Below are 19,623 nucleotides of genomic sequence, written 5' to 3'. Positions count from 1 at the left end.
AGTACTTTCCGAAAGTACAGGAACCTTTTGGGTGGAGCTTGCAGCGCTGAACATTTCTGATTGGTCGAGTACTCGTAGCGTTTGTGTTGTATTTATTTTCCGCCATTACCCGCCATGTTTGAAAATATGCAGCGGCAAACCAATTTATTTTCATAATAACTTCAAATCAAACTTGTATGTTATGCGGCGCAGTAGCCTACTTTTGTTTATAGCCTATCAACGTCTTGGAATTATAACGTGTGCTCTTCTGTTCTTTTCTTGCTTTAGTATTCGTTTTATAAAATGCTAAGCATTCGTGCTGGGACAGCATATTACGTAGGCTACCAAAACATTCAAACGGATTCATTCGGTTGCTGAATATTTTCTTCCGGATTTTCTTTGTTAGCCCGTCGTAATTGACTCAAAACGTTTGATACAGTTATGTGAGGTATGCGGTAGTTCTGCATAATTAACATTGGTGATACAGTACAAGCAAACTGGAAATCATCTTCCGCACTTTTTATCCGGGTAAAATAACAGGTTAATTCTAGTAATCTTCCCTTTAGCTTTTTCAGACTGCCGTAATTTTACTCAATTTTACTGCCATTTTCAATTCCACGAAAAGACCAGGAAGACTATGGACTCATTTATGGTGCATGGTTCGCATCTGGAGGGCACACTTCGCTGCTCGGCTAGCAGTAACTTCGAAGGAAAGCAAACGGTGGCTGTACCACTACTAATTTACATTTTCACGCAAGTCCGAGTTTTCGTTCTATTCTTGTCATTTTGCGATTAGCCTATATGGAATTGACGACGAGAAAGTAATAAAACAGCTAATTGTTTACAACGTGTGCATGTTTTCTGCTGTTAATGAATGTGTTTGAGAGGATATATGAAAATTAATAAATACAAAAGTAACCATATATAGTCATTGTTGGTAACCCGTTGTATATAAGTGGAATAAACCCATCCGGGCTGTCCCGGTTATTAGAAAATAATGTAGGCTACTTCGGTGGTAGTATGGGGTTACAGAAGAAATCATATGACAGATGGACCGACGACAACGTCAGTGGGCTAATTTGCCTAATCTTCGCGGTACTTTAGACCCCGGTGGAAACGCAGACAACCATTGGCTGAAGGAACCTTTTAGTTCCTGGTAAAGTAGTTCCTGGGACTGAAAGTTCCGGGTAATTTCGGTGGAAACGCGGCTTATGCTGCCATTAAATGTCATTAATGCTATTCTTGCAAGAAAGGTAGGTGATGTTGATGCTTGTTACACTTTTGATGATATACTTTGATGCCCAGTTTGTCTCGCTTTTTGTTATGGAAGACGAGCACGGATATACGAAATATACGAAACATTTTGACGCTTAATTATTATTGTTCTAAGGGTCTAGGAACGCCATGATATCTTTACATTGATGATAGACATTGCACTCATCTTTATTACTCAGATTTGGAACTGCTGAAATCGGAAGTTTGTCTCCCTCTAGTGTTCAGTGCATGGAAAACAGAATTTGTGAGTTTCATACGTAGACTTTGTCACTTGATTTATCCCCCGGAGTACAGGGATGAAACGGTCAAATTGTCTGGCAGGGGGAGTGTGTAGGAATTCTGGGAAGATTGGTTCCCGTGGGGATATCTCGAAACGGTAGCAGAACTGTGTTTTTTGGCACGGTTCACTTGCAGTAAAGTCTCTCTCTTCACCGTGGGGATACTTGAGTGTGAAAATGGAACTCTCTTATCTGAGTTTTAAAAAAGTCTGATGTTTGTCTCACACACATGGCTTCTTTTAAAAAATTTTTTTTTTTTTTTTACTACAGGTGAGCTGATACTGGGAGCCCAGGAGAGAGCAGAATGGAGAAGCCACACTCCGGTCTGAGGAGTCGCTTGGTGCGCAAGCAGGTACGCAAACGGCCCCTCCTCCTTCTCGGCTACGTCACCAGCGCGTTAGGGCCCGAGAGTTAGTCTGAGTGTCATGCCAGCGCTCTCTCTCCCACAAGATGATGTCACCGAAGGCAGCTGGGCATTAGCCTTAGCAGTGTGTTTGGGTTGGGTGTGTTTGTATGTGTGTTTGCGGTGTGTTTGGGTTGGGTGTGTTTGTGTGTGTGTTTGCGGTGTGTTTGGGTTGGGTGTGTTTGTGTGTGTGTTTGCGGTGTGTTTGGGTTGGGTGTGTTTGTGTGTGTGTTTGCGGTGTGTTTGGGTTGGGTGTGTTTGTGTGTGTGTTTGCGGTGTGTTTGGGTTGGGTGTGTTTGTGTGGTGTTGAGGTGTTTGGTGGTGTGTTTGTTGTTTTGCGCGTGTGTTTGTTTTTTCACTCCTATGAGGTGGTGAAGGCAGGCAGTTATGCATGGAACGGGGTGGGGGTGGGGGTGGGGGGGCAGGAGAGAGCACTCTTAAGTCAGTGATGAGTGCCTTATCTCTGGGAAGGGTTAGCGTGTCACCGCACAGCCATGCCCAGTGCGTACAGGGCTGAATGAAGCAGGGGAGGAGAGAGGCTGCGCTGTTTCTGATAAGAGCAACAGCTGCTCCTCCGTTAAGGGTCCTCCTGCACAGAGGCCAAAGTGACACTCCTCCACAAAGCTTGTGGGGGGGGGGGCGGTGTCTGAGTGGTGGAGGTAATGGGTGTGCTGTACTGTCCTGTCTTATCCCCCAGGGCCTGCACTTCCTAAATTCACTACATTTTAAGCTACATGCATAAATTCATGACCAGTGTTGCTCTGAGTGCAAGTACCATCTTCTGTTTGAATATCTGTGGCACCAATTTCTAAAGACTCAAGGTCCAAACACCTTTTACTCCCATCGGTCGCGTTCCCCATCCCCCCCCTCTCGGCGTCCCTCCTCCTCTCCCTCACCAGATGTTTTTGAGCTGCACTGCAAGTTCCTGTTTTCAGACGGTGCGCTAACTCCCAGTTCACTGTCCCTGATTCAGTGCCCCAGTAAAGACACCGAGGAGGCGGACGAACCCAAAGCCAAAGTGCAGAAGACCGCCACCAAGGACAAGTCCTGCCAGACCGAGCAGCAGCACCACAGCTGCTGTGAGCCTGGCGCTGGCGTGAGCGTGGGCGTGGGCACCAGCAGCCTGGGCACGGACACCAAAACTGCAGGTGTGCCCCTTCCCCAGCGCACTGTTCCCTCTGCACTACAGTCTCAATACACTGCACCCCGCTCCCCCACCTGCACACTACGTACCCGGGCCCTTTGGTATTACTTGATTGCTAATTGCTAATCTTAAGGTACCTCAGTGCATAATATTGCTCAGGAAATTGACTTTATTTTAGTGTGTGATCAATGTGGTTTCTTTGAGGAAAATTTGTATTTCAAAACATTTTAATTTTAACTTTTGCTGCAAATATGTGAAAAGGCATTGAGCGTGCGTAACTGTGGATTCTGAAATTCTTTTGATCTTCCCATCTCTTCTTTGGCTTGCAGGCTATTTCTGTTAAAGGGTGCTGGCTATTTCTGTTAATTATTGACAATTTTTACCATCAGGAGCTAGCCTTATTAAAAGGGAATCATTAATTTGAAACTCTTGATGTACATTTTAACACTGGTCATATTATTTTTATAAATGTATAACAGAACGGTTGCCAACCCGACACTATTTCACTGATGAAGGTAGTATGCTAAAACATTTTGCTCTATTCGTTAAGGAGATGAGTGTCAGTCTTTTACTGGAATCCTTGAAGGTGTGGGCAGCTTACATTATTAACAATCTGAAATGTGTTCTAGTTTGATGCAAGAAACTTGTCTGGCTATGGATAGCGCTACTCCCTGTACTCATTTGTGTCGTTTGCATGACCTCATTGAGCACTTTTGAAAGCAGCCCACCAAAGTGACCCCAAAGGTCAGAGTTCAAAGGGGATTACAGGACATTCTGCTGCCAAGTCTGATTATCATGCATGTGGTGGGGAGGAGTGGATTCAGACCCCAGGTCACCACCGCCACCCCCCCACCACGTGCACACACATTCTCGCACTTAATGGACGAGCGGGAACCACCCTCTCTGTCCCCATTAACCTGACCTCTGTCCGGCATCAACACCCCTGTCATGTGACCTGTTGTCAGATTTGAACCGGGGGAATGCAACGGGCTGTGGTGTCACGCTCTCTTGTGTTCTAACTGGCCTGGCCTCTTGACTCGGCTTGAGGAAGAACATTCTAGTCACGATCGCTCCCCTGAATTCGCGAGCACAGATATAGGGTCTTTGTGACTTCTGCGTGGTGTTTGTACACAGGCTTTGGCCGCATGAAAGACAGAGCTTCCGCAAATGGGTTTCTCAACGTTCACTGGCTCTTTGTTTGTTGGGCCAAATAGTTCAGCGGGAAAAGGGCTCTAAAGTGCCTCTGACTGAAGACAGAATCCTCACTATACTGGGGACAGGATTCCCATAACCTCCCCGCTAAAAACAGGTATATGGTAATCAAATAAGAGCCATATTTTACCTTGCTGTCTGTATTTTACAGTCTTTTTTTATTATTTATTATTGGGAACTTTTTATTTGGCTTTATATAATTACACACATGCCGGGAATAACGATTCATAAATATCTGTGCTCTTGCATAAGATTACATTCAGCCTAAGTCTTTTCTGGATTGTGAAAACTATTCCGTTTTGCGCAAGTGCTCTGAATTTAGGGCCTTTTCACTTGGAGTGGAGATTTGGCTGTTATTTCTTTATGCTAGGTTTAATGCGTGGCTATTTCTTCTGTGATATCCGTGCGTTAGAGGTCATGGAGTATTGAATTGACTTCCATTTGGGTTAAATGAACTGGTGAAGTACAGTATAGGGGACTAGGATCACTGTATTTTTGCAGACAGGCAAAATGCAGCATTAAGCAGTCTGTTGGTCTTGGCTCGACTCACAAGGGGGAGGTTGATTAATTGAGCCTAATGTTGCTGTAGTGGATTCCCATCTATATTTAATTTAGTTTTGGTGTGTGTGTGTGTGTGTGTGTATTTGTGTAATGGGTGAGAAATAATGCTTTGTACGTGTGTGTCCATGCGTATCAGTTAAGCAGCACGCTGTATGTATATGTAATTGGTGTTAAGTATGACCTGTCTGATATTGCATGTCTGTGATCCTCGGGCCTGCAGTCATTTATAGAACCGATCCAAACCTTTGTGGATTATTCATGCGCTAGATCTCACAGCTTTCAACAGGGGACCTCCCTTTGATGCTTTGATGCTTTAGCTTCTTAAGCCTTGGGAAAAATGTTGTAAGCTTTTAAAACATATGAAAACGTGAAATTGGGGGAAAAAATGTGTTGTGCTTGCATTTTTGACATGTCCGGGGCAGGGGCAAAAGTAATGTTATGGTTTGAGGCAGGAAAGGGTTAAACTCCAAGTAGACTGACTGTGGCGGCTCCATTGATTGGTTGCACTCTGCCCTCTGGCCAGAAGGGGACCTGCTGAGACCTGCCCCCTCTCATTAGACACATCCTACTCTGAGGGGTGGGGGAGGGGCTGGGGGGCAGGGGGCAGGACTTCAGGGAGGCCTGAGCTGAACCTGCTGGTTCCTCAGGCTTCTCAGACTTGCGCGGAGATCTCTGAGAGATCTCTGTACTGCCACATAGGTTACACATATCCACTTTAGATGGACTGAGACGCAGTGACACACAAACTCTGAACACGAATGCAGGCCATCCCTATTATTACCACACGGGGCAGTATAAAACACAGGACATTTGGCCATTGGAGCTTTGCTGTATTCATTGATAAAAAAAAAGAGCCAATGTTTCGTTCAGTCATTTTGAATTTACAATGGTCACAGTTGTTGGTCACATTTTTCTTGGGGGAATTCAAAGTTGTAATTATGTTCGTTTATTCCGCAGCCCAAGAACACAAAGCGTTCATTGCAGTTCATTGCTGGTTGTGACCTGACTTCATTAGCACTGCCTGGCTTAGATTTCAACTTGAAAGTTGAAGAATTTTTTATCTAATTGTAAACTCACACACATGCGCGCACACACAGTTTTAACTCTTAACTATACAACATTTTGTCTTTTATTATTTCATTTTCATCTTGGATTTTTAGGTGCCTGAGTCCATTTGGTAATTTTGTCATTTGGCTATACGCCGAAGTGTGAGGGGGGGGGAGGGGGGCGGGGAGTATATTTTAATTTTAATTGGCCGTCCTCATACTGCAATGTGGTCCTGATGGTTCTGTATTTTGTTCTTTTTTTAAAACATTTTTTAATTATGTGACTAGTTCAAATGAATGTGTGAACCATGATGCACTAAGAACAACATTAGTGCAAATATCTTGTTCTTCATAAAAAAGCTTACTGATTGGCTCGTTACACAAACACATGTATTATGCCTAATATAAAGGAGGCTGTGATTAGGTGATTTGTGCATGATGCCCCTGAGAAGGGCCTATTTGCAGAGGGGAAGATTGTTACAAATTTAACATATTTGACAAAACACTCATGAGAAGGATTAGCCTGTTTGTTTGGTAAGACAGAAAAAAAAAAGTCTATTTGGATGACGTTTCTTTATTTCAATTTGTAGGAATAATGAAGCATCTAATTGGCCGTCGCATGCACAGAAGGTGTAAGGCAGAGATTTTTTTTTTCTACACTGGGTAACGGTTCTCATTGGACTACAGCAATATGCATTAACTGCGCTATCTCTACTTGATTAAATGTATAATCATCTGCTCTTGGCGGTTGGCTTGAGGTGCCATAGTTTCTTCCACGGCGACTGCTCCTCTTGCACAAGAACATCAGTTTCCTCTTGGGAGAAGCCTCTTCTGACGAGTATATCCTCATCTTCCATTTGCAGTGGTAGATCACGGAATTTGGCTCTATGCTGGGGCGCAAGGCGCTCGGCTCTCAAAGGGAATGAGAAGGGGTCACTTGATTGTCTATAATTGAATCCAGCTGCAACACATCCACTGATAATATAATCAGCCTAATCTAGCCCATTTTCCACCTGCGCCATGCACTTTGAGCTGTTCTCTTCTCACCTCTGGTCATGAAAGTGACAACATTCAGTGACAACATTCAGTAGCCACTCCCACGCACCCACGCGTTGCATCTGTGACTGCACCCATGTGCTGTACGCCATTGTTTCCCGGAAAATAGAGCCCCAAACTTTTAACATTTCTGACCCTTTTTCTCCTTTATGTCACCGAGCTAATGGAAAGTATTCATTTTCCCCCCTAATGTAGTTTGGTGCTGTTCTACCAGATTTTTAAAACTCACCATGAAACATTGTTTAGCACATTCGATGTACTCGACACATGTTCACCAGGGTGTTAGATACTTGCTCCAGGTGACTTCACCTGAGTCTGATGTGGTAGAGCCTGCAAAAAAAACGGCACATCAGGGTGCAAAAAGTCATTTCTCGCTTCGCGTGAAGGAAAACTCATCCTGCTTGTGTGTGACAAGCCCATCAGCGCGCATTCAGATCAGCCAGAAGGGGGACTGTTTTGGGTCGATAAACTGCACCTTTCGCCGCCTTTGAGGGGCGTTCCACTTGATCTTTAATTGCGCCTTTTAGCCGTGACTGTCACGGGCACCGGTCTGCGGTTTCGCTGGCGTGTTCTTTTAGGATTTGAGCGCGCTCTGTCAGAGTGGCTGACTTGGGCCTTTTCTGAACGCTGACTGAATGTTGGCGGGATTTGATGAGCGTGTCGCGGGCGAGGGAGAGGGAGAGGGTGAGGGTGAGGGTGAGGGAGAGGGAGAGGGAGAGCTGCCTGCGCGTCTTGTGCTGCATTCGAAAATGAACTCGCTGTGAGCCCCATTGTGCTACTGCAGCCTGTCAGGCTGTATTTGACTTTCATTTAACTCTTTCAGGGTTTTATGGGTTTAGTGGCATGCTCTCTCTCCCTCCCCCTCTCTCACTTACACACATGCACGCGCACACAATTATTGACTTTAGCAGTAAAGAATTCACCAAAACTGGAAAATATTTGTAAATACCAGGTTGAACGTGTCCTATATTTTTCATTTTTGATGGAAAGGCTGTTTTTGATACCAAACTGAAAAGCTGAAAAGTTTACCTGAACAAGTGACTGGCTTTGACTAAATTTAGTGGGAGTGTGGGGGGAAAAAGTCTGAAGAATCACTGGATTAGTCACTGCCAGTCATTCATTGTTACTTGTCCATCAATCACAGAGTCACATCTCCGTCGCACCTCACCGTTCCCGGCACTACCTAGACAGCAGTATTACTCAGACCATTGTAAAGTAAATCAAGTTATGTGCCAGTCAAAAGCACAGTATCGTTTCCCCTTTGGGCTTCAGGAAGTGTTTTATTGACGGTGCCAGGCTAGCTCAAACGCTCAGTGTTTTATGGGCGGTGCCAGGCTAGCTCAAACGCTCAGTGTTTTATGGATTGTTTGCTTTGGTTACGCACTGCACACAAACAGCTCAGTGTTAACCCAGTGACCTCCTGCCTGCGTGAAGTGACAGTAGGCTGTGCTGATGATGTAAGTGTGAAAGCATTATCATTGCTCCGGCGGAGCTGTCACACTCTGCATCATGTCCCACCGAACCTATTCTTAAGCTGAGGTGGTGGAGCTCAACACCTGCCCTGGGGGGTTTTCTGTAAGTCCTGGAGGCACTCTGGGGGGGGGGGGGGTGTGATGCAAGCCCTCCGGACTTACCACCTCAGGAAATCTCCCCAAGGCACAGGCAAGCTTCGCTGCCCCAGACCAGCTCTGAACGTACAGGTGCCGGCTGAGCCGGTCGGGTAGTGAGTGAAGCCTGCCTCCACGTGTTAGCCATTGTGCAGGTGTAGTGTAGTTCTCTGTAATCTGTGAAGTTTCCCTGCCTGACACACACCCCTGCCCTGGATCAAGGGTTTTAAGGAGATTAGGCAGTCTTAAAGGATGGAGTCACCACACCCTTTCTCTTTGTTCTGGGGAGCGGCGAAGGTGGTGAGAGGCTGGCCTTTCTGCGATTACTCGCTGGATTTCCCTCCTGTTGGCTCTCGTTTAGATTTTGTTTCAGTGGTGTTTTTTTAAAAAGCCGCGAGCTCCTGTGGAGAAAGTTAAAATGGATGCAATCGCTCGCCGGGTTTTCAAGATGCAGAATTACGATGCTCGGCTGGTGCAGAAAGAACCAGCCGCGGCGGCTGCGATATCCGCGGACCGGGCCGAATCCGGCGCACTACGCTCCAGTGTGCCGCCCAGCACGCTCCCAGCACCTGCACCGAGGGCGTTATCACGCCCACATCAACAGAAAGGCCTCGCCTCTCTGAACCTGAAACCCTCTTTATTCCCCAGTCACTGCCGGGGAGCTACGGTTGGCTGTTTAAGGAAAGCCCTTCGGCTATGAATTGGGGTCACTCGTCCAGAGACCGGGACCTAGAGAGTGGGGGGGTTTCTAGAAGGTTCCGCTGCGCTTTTGCATCGCGCGCTGAACGCTCGCACGCTGGCACACACGGGGTCGAGCTCCCTGGCCCGCAGAGCGCCGGGACAGCCGTCGCCCGCAGAGACTGAGGGATTGGGGTCACCGGCTGATTTCCCAGCATGCCCCACCGCACTCCAGGAAGCGGGCGGACGGATCTGTCGGATTATGGTAACTGACGGCGACGCGCCCGTCTTCGCGCACGGCCGCGCATTGCTCATAATGCACAGCGAGAGCCGCTACATCAAACGCGGTCGCGTCGCAAACGCGGGCTGACGCGTCCCTTCTCTGCCCCCTCTGACTTGTGGTTTCCTTCAGCTCTCCTCAGCGCTGTTATTAGTCATCACTAGTGTGACAGTTCAGTTTCACCCCCCCCCCCCCCAAGAAACCAAAATATTTTTGCGCGCTCGTGTGAGAGAAACTCACCGTGGTCACACAGTCAGCGCCTGCGCGTTTTAAATTATGGCTCTGATAATTATTAAAGTGCTGCCAGCGCACCCCTCTTAATAAAATATGAAATGTATGGCTGGCTGTATTTCTCAGAGCGTCACGCTCAGGTTTATCTGTCGGTGAGTGATTTTTATTATCTCTGTTTGTGGCTGCGGGACCCCTGGCAGCTTTATTGCGAGTCGCGGGAGATTTTCTGCGTCACAGACTTCCTTCTTGAAGTGCTCTTAGCGCCGCCCGTACAAGCTTCATGAGATTATTCATCATAGTTATGCTAATCTTGCTCTGCTCCCTGCGCACTGCAACCACAGCTCTCTCAGAGGTAGCAGCTGCTACTGTATGCAGGAGCTTTCATTAGAACACGCACGCACGCGCACGCACGCACACACCCACACACATGCACAGACACGCACATATACGAATACACGCGCACACGCCCACCCACACACACCCACATCCGCACGCACAAGCACGTATATAAATACACACGCACACACACAGACACGCACATATACGAATACACACGCACATGCACACACCCACCCACACACACCCACATGTGCACACACACACACGTGTTCACACACATGCACATATAAAAATACGCACGCACACACACACACACACACACACACAAATCGCATGAAAATTGTAGAGCAGACTTCTCATTTCTTCTGGCTTCAACCTTTACACACAGCCAAACATAGATTCTACATATGAAGGCTTCAAAGAGTTCATTAGTTCACCTTCACTGCAGGGAAATGTAAGCAACCGCAAAACTGACAGAACATAATGTTTCGGTAGTTCTTTATCCGCTCCTCTCTATATATACAGAAATATCTACCCAAACAGAATAAATTCTTCATTTTCAAATTTATTTATTTGGTGCAAAAGCCTGTTAAATAAATATTAAAACTCACCGAAATCTGCATTTTGTATATTTAAATAAATGTGAAAGGGAGGCAGGCTGTCCGTGGATGAATGTGCGAAATCATGAGGATTCGGCGTTCGGGATGAGAAGGGAGTAAAGCAGCAGCTCAAAGCTCTCTCCTCTTTTCCCTCCCGCTTCATTAGTGTGGATAAAATCAGAGGGAATCTTACAGAAAAAGAGACTGAGAAAGGGAAAGAGGGAGAGAGTGATGGATAAAGAAAGAGAGTGTAAATCCCCCTCAGATCTCTGAGCCTGGGCGGATGCCATCGCAAGCCCCCCCCCCTTCACGGGGAACGTGTGAAAAACAGCCTGAGCAAAGCACCTCGCCCCCCCTCCCCATCCCTCCCCGTCCCGTCCTCACGTGCCCCCGTCTCTTTGACGCAGCAGGCGGGTCCAGATGAATCCAGATGCACCTCGCCCTCCGCAGGGAGAGGGGGAGAGTCAGCGAAACGCACCTCAGGCGGAGCGTGGCCGTTTCCATGCAAATGTACAGCAGCTGATCTGAGATCAGCTTACTCCCCCCCTCGTCTCCCTGGGTAACTGCGTGGCGGCACGATCAGCTCCTGGCCTTAAAGCGCAGACACCATCGTGATCTGATCTAATCCAGGCTCTGTGATCTGATCTGATCCAGGCTCTGTGACCAGACAGGAGTACATGCTCATGAGAGGCAAATTGTAGCTGATATTGGCCAGCTTGGTTTTTCATGAACAGTTGACTAGTTTAGTAAATCATATTTTTCGGCGACTAATAATTTTCTGATTGATGTAGAAGTGTCATAACATGTTGGCTAGTTAGCTGGCTTGTTCAGGGCTTTTCCTGCATTGACATGTCATGGACTGGCCGCATAACTTTTTTTCCAGTGGCCTAGAAATCGTGCAGAAAAAATAAAAAACCTCTAAAACGATTAGAAATGACCTGTGAATTTATTGGTACAATTTCGTTGTGAACGATAAGGCATTTCAAGTTTATAGTTTTGTCTGCTTTCAAGTTTATGCGCAGCCCTCCACACTAAACGAATTGCAGTAGAATCCGTTAAATAGCGCAAAAGAATGAAACCGCGTGCTGACGACCGCGAGCGCCACTTAGGCGTCCGCTGTGGTCGTGATTTCCAACAGAAACTGCCTACCATAGTACATTTTTAGCGGTTGTGTGTCTGTATAGGGCGATTGTTGGTTTATTTGTGTCACATCTGCCAACTTTCAACCTTATATTTATAGATCGTTATGCGATGTAATTGGACATAATTCCCTGAAAATATCCGTAATGTGCGCTAATGGTTTATGCAAACGAGCAATCTCTGTACAACGGAATGAATGGGAAGAGGTTCGGGATTTGACAGTTCTATGCAAATATCCGAATTATGCGATAATCCGTTATGCAATTAAGTGGATTCTGCTGCATTAACATACACTTGTTTTTGCCTATCTGTGCAGATTGAAATTAAATAAAATTCTGAAAAGCCTTTTAAATATTGTACCATAATGTTTGAGTGACAAAAATGAAACTCATTTGAAGACATATGAAAATTCCAAATACCACTATTCCTGTTAAATGACCCCCATTACAATCCTTCGCTGTATTTCCCCCCAATTCTGGCTCTAACAATATGTAAACCTTTAATAAATATTTAAATAGTTTACATTTTTTATTTATTTTGGTCACACATTTCATTTTTTTGTAGCACACATCTCAATGCATTGTGGATGTCTCTTGAAGACCAGAACTTTCCATTTTAAATGTAGCCAAATATGGGGAGATGGCACGTCGAGTTGAGTGTGGCAGTAAAGCTGGATCGACTGTAGTCGCTGTCACACAAAGTCACCACCTGAGCCCTGTTTTGAGCCAGAAGAAATCCTCTTGTTCGTCCACTGCTAGCTGTTTTGTGGATGTCCATACTGCCCAGAAACTAGTGTCTACATTTAAGATGTAGTGCATTCTATCTGGGTATGCTTTGGACAGATTATGCTTATGGAATTTTCAGCAATGTACTGAATCATATCGTTCAGCCGGTTTACAAGTCCATTTCTGTCTGTTAGGCCTACCAGATTGTATGCAACATGTCACAGGTGATAATTTCTGATAATTCAGATTCAATTGGGATGAAATTCACAGCATTTGGTGAGACAGGTATGCTGTCTTCAGCTGTGCTTGCTTACCATTGTGAGCAAATTGCAAGTGTCATCTTGTGGATCTGGCTTCCTTCTTTCCGTGCTTGTTATGAACAAGTGTCTGGAGGCTGGAAACTGTGCTTTTCTGGACTGTTAAAAATGGGCCATATGGAAACCCTCAGTAAAGTGGGTAGAAAGAGCATATGTATATTTTCATCACACAGCAAGCAAATATTTGTTCCACAGGGAGTCCACGTGATGTGTAATTATGATTGTTCTTTTTTGGCTTGAAGCATAATTCATTTGCGTAGACTTGCAGATTTTAACAGTGGTGTGTGTGTGTGTGTGTTTCAGTGTTATTCGTGGAGCCAGGGGATCCCCCCCTGCTGCAGCAGCAGCTTCAGACCTCCAAATCGGGCATCCAGCAGATCATCGAGTGTTTCCGCTCAGGTAGGAGAGTCACGTCTTCGCCTTCGCTGCCACCTCCGCTTCTTTGGCTCGGGACGCTAACGTGCTCCACCCCCCTCCTCCACCCCTCCCCTCACCCGTTTGGTTCCGCAGGCACCACCCAGCTGAAGCACCTCCTGCTGAAGGAGGTGGACACCATCTTTGAGTGCAAGCTGTGCCGCAGCCTGTTCCGCGGCCTGCCCAACCTCATCACGCACAAGGAGTTCTACTGCTTCCGCCGCGAGCCCGACGCCGCCGGTCAGTGGCCGTGCCGTTTCTCCCTCCCTCACCTCCCTCCATTTACCGTTTCTCCCTCCCTCACCTCCCTCCGTTTACCGTTTCTCCCTCCCTCACCTCCCTCCATTTACCGTTACTCCCTCCCTCACTTCCCTCCATTTACCGTTTCTCCCTCCCTCACCTCCCTCCATTTACCGTTTCTCCCTCCCTCACTTCCCTCCATTTACCGTTACTCCCTCCCTCACTTCCCTCCGTATACCGGTACTCCCTCCTCATTCCCTCCATATACCGCTTTTCCCCTTACCGTCACTTCCTCCATTTCCTACTTCCTCCCTCACTTCCCTCCATTTACCGTTACTCCCTCCCTCACTTCCCTCCATTACCGTTACTCCCTCCCTCACCTCCCTCCATTTACCGTTACTCCCTCCCTCACTTCCCTCCATTTACCGTTACTCCCTCCCTCACTTCCCTCCATTTACCGTTACTCCCTCCCTCACTTCCCTCCATTTACCGTTTCTCCCTCCCTCACTTCCCTCCATTTACCGTTACTCCCTCCCTCACTTCCCTCCATTTACCGTTACTCCCTCCCTCACTTCCCTCCGTATACCGTTACTCCCTCCCTCACTTCCCTCCATTTACCGTTACTCCCTCCCTCACTTCCCTCCGTATACCGTTTCTCCCTCCCTCACTTCCCTCCATTTACCGTTTCTCCCTCCTCACTTCCCTCCATTACCGTTTCTCCCTCCCTCCATTTACCGTTACTCCCTCCCTCACTTCCCTCCATTTACCGTTTCTCCCTCCCTCTCTTCCCTCCATGTCAGTGTTCTTCTCCCGGTTCTCTGCCTCTGTCTCTCTTGTTCTTTTTGTGTGGCTGTTTGTTCCTCTGTTTCCATGTTCCCTTCCGGAGACCTTTGAGTTCAAAATGGAGTCCCCTGTGAGCGCTGACAGACGAGAAGGGGATGGGGGGGGGGGCGGGCAGGTCTCAGACTCGCATGCGAGCTGATGGCTTTTCGCTGTTGTTCTTTTCCCCCCCGTGTCTCCACAGACCCGCCTGCGGAGGACCGGCAGAGCCAGGCCATCAGGGACCTGCTGGAGGCCATCTACCCGCGGAAGGACAGGCCGGAGTACGTGGTGAAGCTGGACCCCATCGAGACCAACCAGAACGCCGTGTTCCAGCGGATAGCCGCGGAGGACGCCGCCTCCCTCCACGGGGAGCAGAGCCCCGCCCGTCCGCCGTCCCCGGAGGACCCGGACCCCGACGAGCAGCCGGCCGACGCCCCCGACGAAGAGGAGGAGAGCAAGCCGGCGGGGGAGGAGGCGCCCGAGGCGGCCTCCCAGCAGGAGGCGGACCCGGAGGCGGAGGAAGAGGAGGCGAAGGGGCTGACGGCGCCCGTGGAGGACGAGGCCGAGGCCAACGAGGAGGAGGACTACAAGGTCTCCTGCTGCCTCTGCGGGAAGGACTTCAACTCCCACCGCAGCGTGCGCCGGCACTGCCGCAAGATGCACAAGACCAAGATGGACGAGCTGTGCAAGTTCACCGAGACGCACACGGTGCCCATCAGCCTGTTCTCCACGGTGCGGGGCCGCCCCTCCCGCCCGCCCGCCTCCGCCGGCCGCGACTGCCCCATGTGCTGCAAGTCCTTCGCCACCAAGGCCAACGTGCGCCGGCACTTCGACGAGGTGCACCGCGGCCTGCGCCGCGACACCATCACCCCCGACATCGCCACCAAGCCGGGCCAGCCGCTGTCCCTGGAGCCCCCGCGCTCCCCCCGCAAGCAGAAGCCCCTCCCCCAGACCCAGTACAACCTGGTGGCCTGCAAGTGCCTGATGTGCCGGAGGCAGTACAGCTCCAAGGTCATGCTGGGGAGGCACCTGCGCATCGTCCACAAGATCAACATCCTGGAGAACGGCTCCGCCCCCGGCTCCGCCTCCACCCCCGCCAAAGACGAGAACTTGTCCGAAGCCGCCTCCTCCGGCGTCAGCCCCGCCTCTCAGAGCGAGCAGGACAGGAAGGGGGCGTCGGCGACCCCCAAGAGCAAGGTGAAGCAGGAGAACGAGGCGCCCCGGTCCCACAAGGTGGGGAAGCTGTCCGTGGGCTTCGACTTCAAGATGCTCTACTGCAAGCTGTGCAAGCGGCAGTTCTCCTCCAAGCAGAACCTGACCAAGCACATCGACATGCACACGGACGGCAACGACATCTACATCAAGTTCTACCGCTGCCCCATCTGCAACTACGACTCACGGCGCAAGCGCGACGTCATCCGCCACATCACCGTGGTGCACAAGAAGTCCTCGCGCTACCTGGCCAAGATCATCCCCAACCTGGAGAGCCGGGCCATCAAGAAGCCGGCGGAGATCGTCCTCAACCCGGCGGTCAAGAGGGGGCTGTCGAGGGAGGACGTCAACGGCCGGCACGAGCCGCCCGCGGGGTCCCCCGCCACACGCAAGCAGGAGCCCCCCGCGGGGTCCCCCGCCACCCGCAAGCAGGAGCCCAACACCGGCAGCCCCCTCACCCGCCGGCAGGAGGCCCTGGAGGCCAGCGCCGAGGTGAAGGTCACCAAAAACTTCTCCCTCCACGCTTGCGAGGTCTGCGGCAGAGCCTTCGCCAAGCAGTTCTTCCTGGAGAAGCACAGGAGGACCCACAAGAGGGCCGCCTTGGGCTCCGCGGACGGCGGCAGGACCAAAGGCCGGAGCACGCGGTCCAAGGCCTTCATATGGTATGTTTGTTCCTTAGCAACCGCGACCGGGTTCTGCTCAGTGGAGGTTCGTACTGCCTGCCAGATGCATTCTGATTAATGAGCCTGAGAGTCGTTCAGAGCCCTCACCCCAGTGAAAACCCGCAAATGTGTTTGTTGATCAGTGTTTTGTATACTCCGTTAAACTTTCTGAGTGGTGTGCGGCATTTAGTTTTTCAGATTTTTTAAATGCGGCACAGGTATACAGCGAGGGGTGAGTCTGATCCAGATGTCGCGCACATCGTCCACGGCGCTCGGTTGCCCTGACAAATGTTCACCCACAAAACCTTTGCTGATGTGCTCTGTCACACAGCATTCCTGGGAGGGAGATGCGGCACTTGTGGGTTTCCACTGCAGTTACCGAATTACCAAAGAGAGAGAGAGAGCGAGAGAGAGAGCGCTTCCCACCCACAAAAAAAACAAATAACAAAAAATCTTCCCCCTTCCCCCTAGCAGGTTCCAGGCTTAAATAATGAACTAAAACAACAGAGAAAACAGCAAACAGAGAAAGGTTCTGTGTTCACTCAAGCTCCTCAGCTCTTCAGCTCTGTTCCTTTCGCTTTGCTTCTTTCACAAACAGACTCGTGCTCTCTCCTAACGTCCGAGCTCCTGGTCTCAGCCCCGTACCGTGGAGAGGAGTACTCCTTTAAGCACCTGGGCTGGTTCGCTAACACAGCCCAGGTGCGTGTGCTCACTCCACCGGTAGGCATTGCGGAGACTACTCTGAGCTTTTTAAATTTGTGTGCGTGTTCTATTTAAACTGCTCTCATATGCTGCGTTTCTTGGTTTGACCGTTAACTGCATGAAGGAACCTTTTACTTAGTAACTGAATAACCATTTTTGTGTGTTCAGATTCAATGATTCAACAGTTGTGTGTGTGAATTTACGGAGCTTGAAGACCAAACTGGCTGCAGAATTCAGCACAATTGCCTGGTGGCCTGGTAAACCAGCCAGCGAGACATTGCAGTGGTACAAAAAATGAGATTCCAAGGGCTTCTACAAGGTGAATTGAATTGGGTGATGTCCCCGAAGAGGAGCCGTGGCGGAATGCAAGCTGGAACATCGCAACCGGAAAGTAACCCAGGAAAGAACTGCACCGAGCCTGACACGAGAGATATATTATTTATGTGCCACTGTCCATGCATTGGAGCAGTCTCTTAACAGGATGAGCCACATAGAAGCCCTACAGTGTCTGTAGCACATAGAAGCCCTACTGTGTCTGTAGCACATAGAAGCCCTACAGTGTCTGTAGCACATAGAAGCCCTACTGTGTCTGTTTGCAATGTCCCTGATGTGCAGATCTTTTTTATGGTAGTGTTCAGAAGTGCCAGATTTACTTCCTGCAAATTCCATCTATTTTCTCAATGACAGGGGCTTTTGGGCCCTAAGCATGCCATGCGTGGTAAGGTCATGATAAGCAGGAGAGGTCATGCTGCTATCTGATGTCTGCCACAGGATCTCCTCTGTTGTCTTTATGGGTGAGATCAAGAATTGGATTATTTGTGTGTTTATGAGATCGCAGTTACTCTGACCAGTGTTTCAGAATTTAAATTATTTAAGGCCTAGAATGTATAAAATCACAACTGTGTGATTAGACAACATTCTAATGCTGATGTCACCATGACTACTGCTGACTGAAAGCAGTGGAGTTCTAGAACACTCAACTTGGAATTTTGAAAAGAACATTCCAAAAACCCTACTCTTCAAAGGGTTCACGTAAGGAAAAGGGGAACTTAATCATTGTTCTTTTCGCGACAGTGTTCCCAGAGGAGAGCGCAGTGCCGCTGAAGTGCTTCCCTCCTCGCTCCCCGCGGGCGTGCCTGTGTGTGTGGGGCGCACCTTTCGGAAATGACACTCCGTTCAGCCGAAGTTACACGAGAAATGCCTTTTATTGGCAGGCTTAACTTCATCTAAAAAAATCAATCTTGGAGCGCTGGCAACACAGCCTTTCATTTAAAACCCGTTTGTTTATCTTATTTCACCGAGTTACCCCTATATTAGTTCCTCCCAGTGACATGCCAGACACCCACCAGTTGCCAGCAGTGAGAGATATGCTTCTTCTTAAATCGGTTTTAGCATCCTCCTGCTGTATTGTTTTGTGTAAAATAGCCACTGATGGGTAGGTGTGGGGACTCAAATCAAATCAGATTTTATTTATACGTTGCATTACACAAAGAATCTGTCTCATTGCCCTGCACAGTGTACTCTGGCGTAGCTTCCTTAGAGCAAGCCAGAGGCGACAGAGGCAAGGGAAGAACTGACTGAACGCCACACGGGAAGAACCAGGCTCCATAGTAGGAGCCCATCCTCTGCTGGCCGGCTCAGGGTGCGAGCTCATAGAAACAAGGTGCGGTCAGGTCAATTATCCGTCCATGTGATCGGTCCAGGACAGGTTGTGTGGAAGCATACGGAGGTGGGGTGGAGGGCTGGAGTGGGACAGGTGCCCCATAGGTGGGAGAGGGAACGAGCACAGGGAATTGGGGAGGAGCTATGGGCAACAGGCTGAGACACAGAGTGGAAGATGGCAACGTATGACCCTGCGAAGTGTTTCCCATGGAAACCTAACTACGAGGGCAGAGGCAGAACCCTTTGTTCTAGCTAAGCCTGGGTGCATAATGTAACTTGAAAGGCGCCATTTCCAATTCCATGTTCTGGTCGAAAATTACCATTTAAAAAAAAATGTGGAAGTAATGTATGATTCATTGAAACATTGAAGTTTTCTATCCCGGGAAGCTTTGTCATGTCGATCTCCAAGCAGCAGTTTATACAAAGGAGGGCAGTTCTGCACAGCTCCTGGGATTGGAAGAAGCAGGGCTTTGGTTTTGTTGAGTAATGGATTGTGGGAGCTGTAGAATATTCAAATGAATTAGTGAAGTATAAACGGAGGTGTCCCTTGTTTCACTGTCTCGCATGAATGTCCTGGGTGTGACCGAGTTACAATGTGTCTTTTTTCGGAAGACTGGTTTAATGATGGAGAGTATCTGGCTCGATGTGACTGAGTTTTACTGCTGCTGCTGTTTCTACAGCCAGGCAGTTATTGGGCTCGCTAATAAATATTCATTTGTCATTTGCAGAGTTCTTTAAAAATGCTCATGTTTCAAAGCATTTATAAAATCTCTGAGCTGCTAGGTCTTGGTATTATTTGTACTGCTTTGACGTTTTAAAGCGAAAAATCATCATTTTTAGGTCAAAAAGTTTTGAAATGTTTATTATTTTAACAAACTTTGCAATCCCCATTTGAGACAGCCTTAGTGTCTATTAAAACGCTGCATATCACGCCTGTGGCCCAAAAAGCATGAATATTTGTACGTTTTTTGTTGTCTCGTATGAAAGCTGCTCCTTGGTGTGACAGTCGGAGTGGAATTTGCAGCGGCTGTATAATAGA

General features: G+C 48.5%; 1 protein-coding gene across 3 annotated transcripts in view; it reads left to right on the top strand.

Annotated features, from left to right (window-relative positions):
* The window catches only part of LOC135259001 (zinc finger protein 800-like), a 36,365-nt gene that overhangs the window by 13,065 nt on the left and 3,677 nt on the right, over nucleotides 1-19,623 (top strand). For all 3 annotated transcript variants that reach the window (XM_064342800.1, XM_064342803.1, XM_064342802.1), the window contains exons 2-6: nucleotides 1,803-1,884; nucleotides 2,909-3,083; nucleotides 13,174-13,269; nucleotides 13,381-13,524; nucleotides 14,549-16,220. In XM_064342800.1, coding sequence (XP_064198870.1) covers nucleotides 1,837-1,884; nucleotides 2,909-3,083; nucleotides 13,174-13,269; nucleotides 13,381-13,524; nucleotides 14,549-16,220 — 2,135 coding nt within the window. In that variant the 5' untranslated portion in view covers nucleotides 1,803-1,836. The remainder of the gene's footprint in view (nucleotides 1-1,802; nucleotides 1,885-2,908; nucleotides 3,084-13,173; nucleotides 13,270-13,380; nucleotides 13,525-14,548; nucleotides 16,221-19,623) is intronic.

Source organism: Anguilla rostrata, chromosome 7, assembly GCF_018555375.3.
Source record: "Anguilla rostrata isolate EN2019 chromosome 7, ASM1855537v3, whole genome shotgun sequence".
Classification (NCBI taxonomy): Eukaryota; Metazoa; Chordata; class Actinopteri; order Anguilliformes; family Anguillidae; genus Anguilla; species Anguilla rostrata.
Note: the sequence above shows the minus strand (reverse complement) of the source record. Positions and strands in the feature narration are given on the sequence as shown.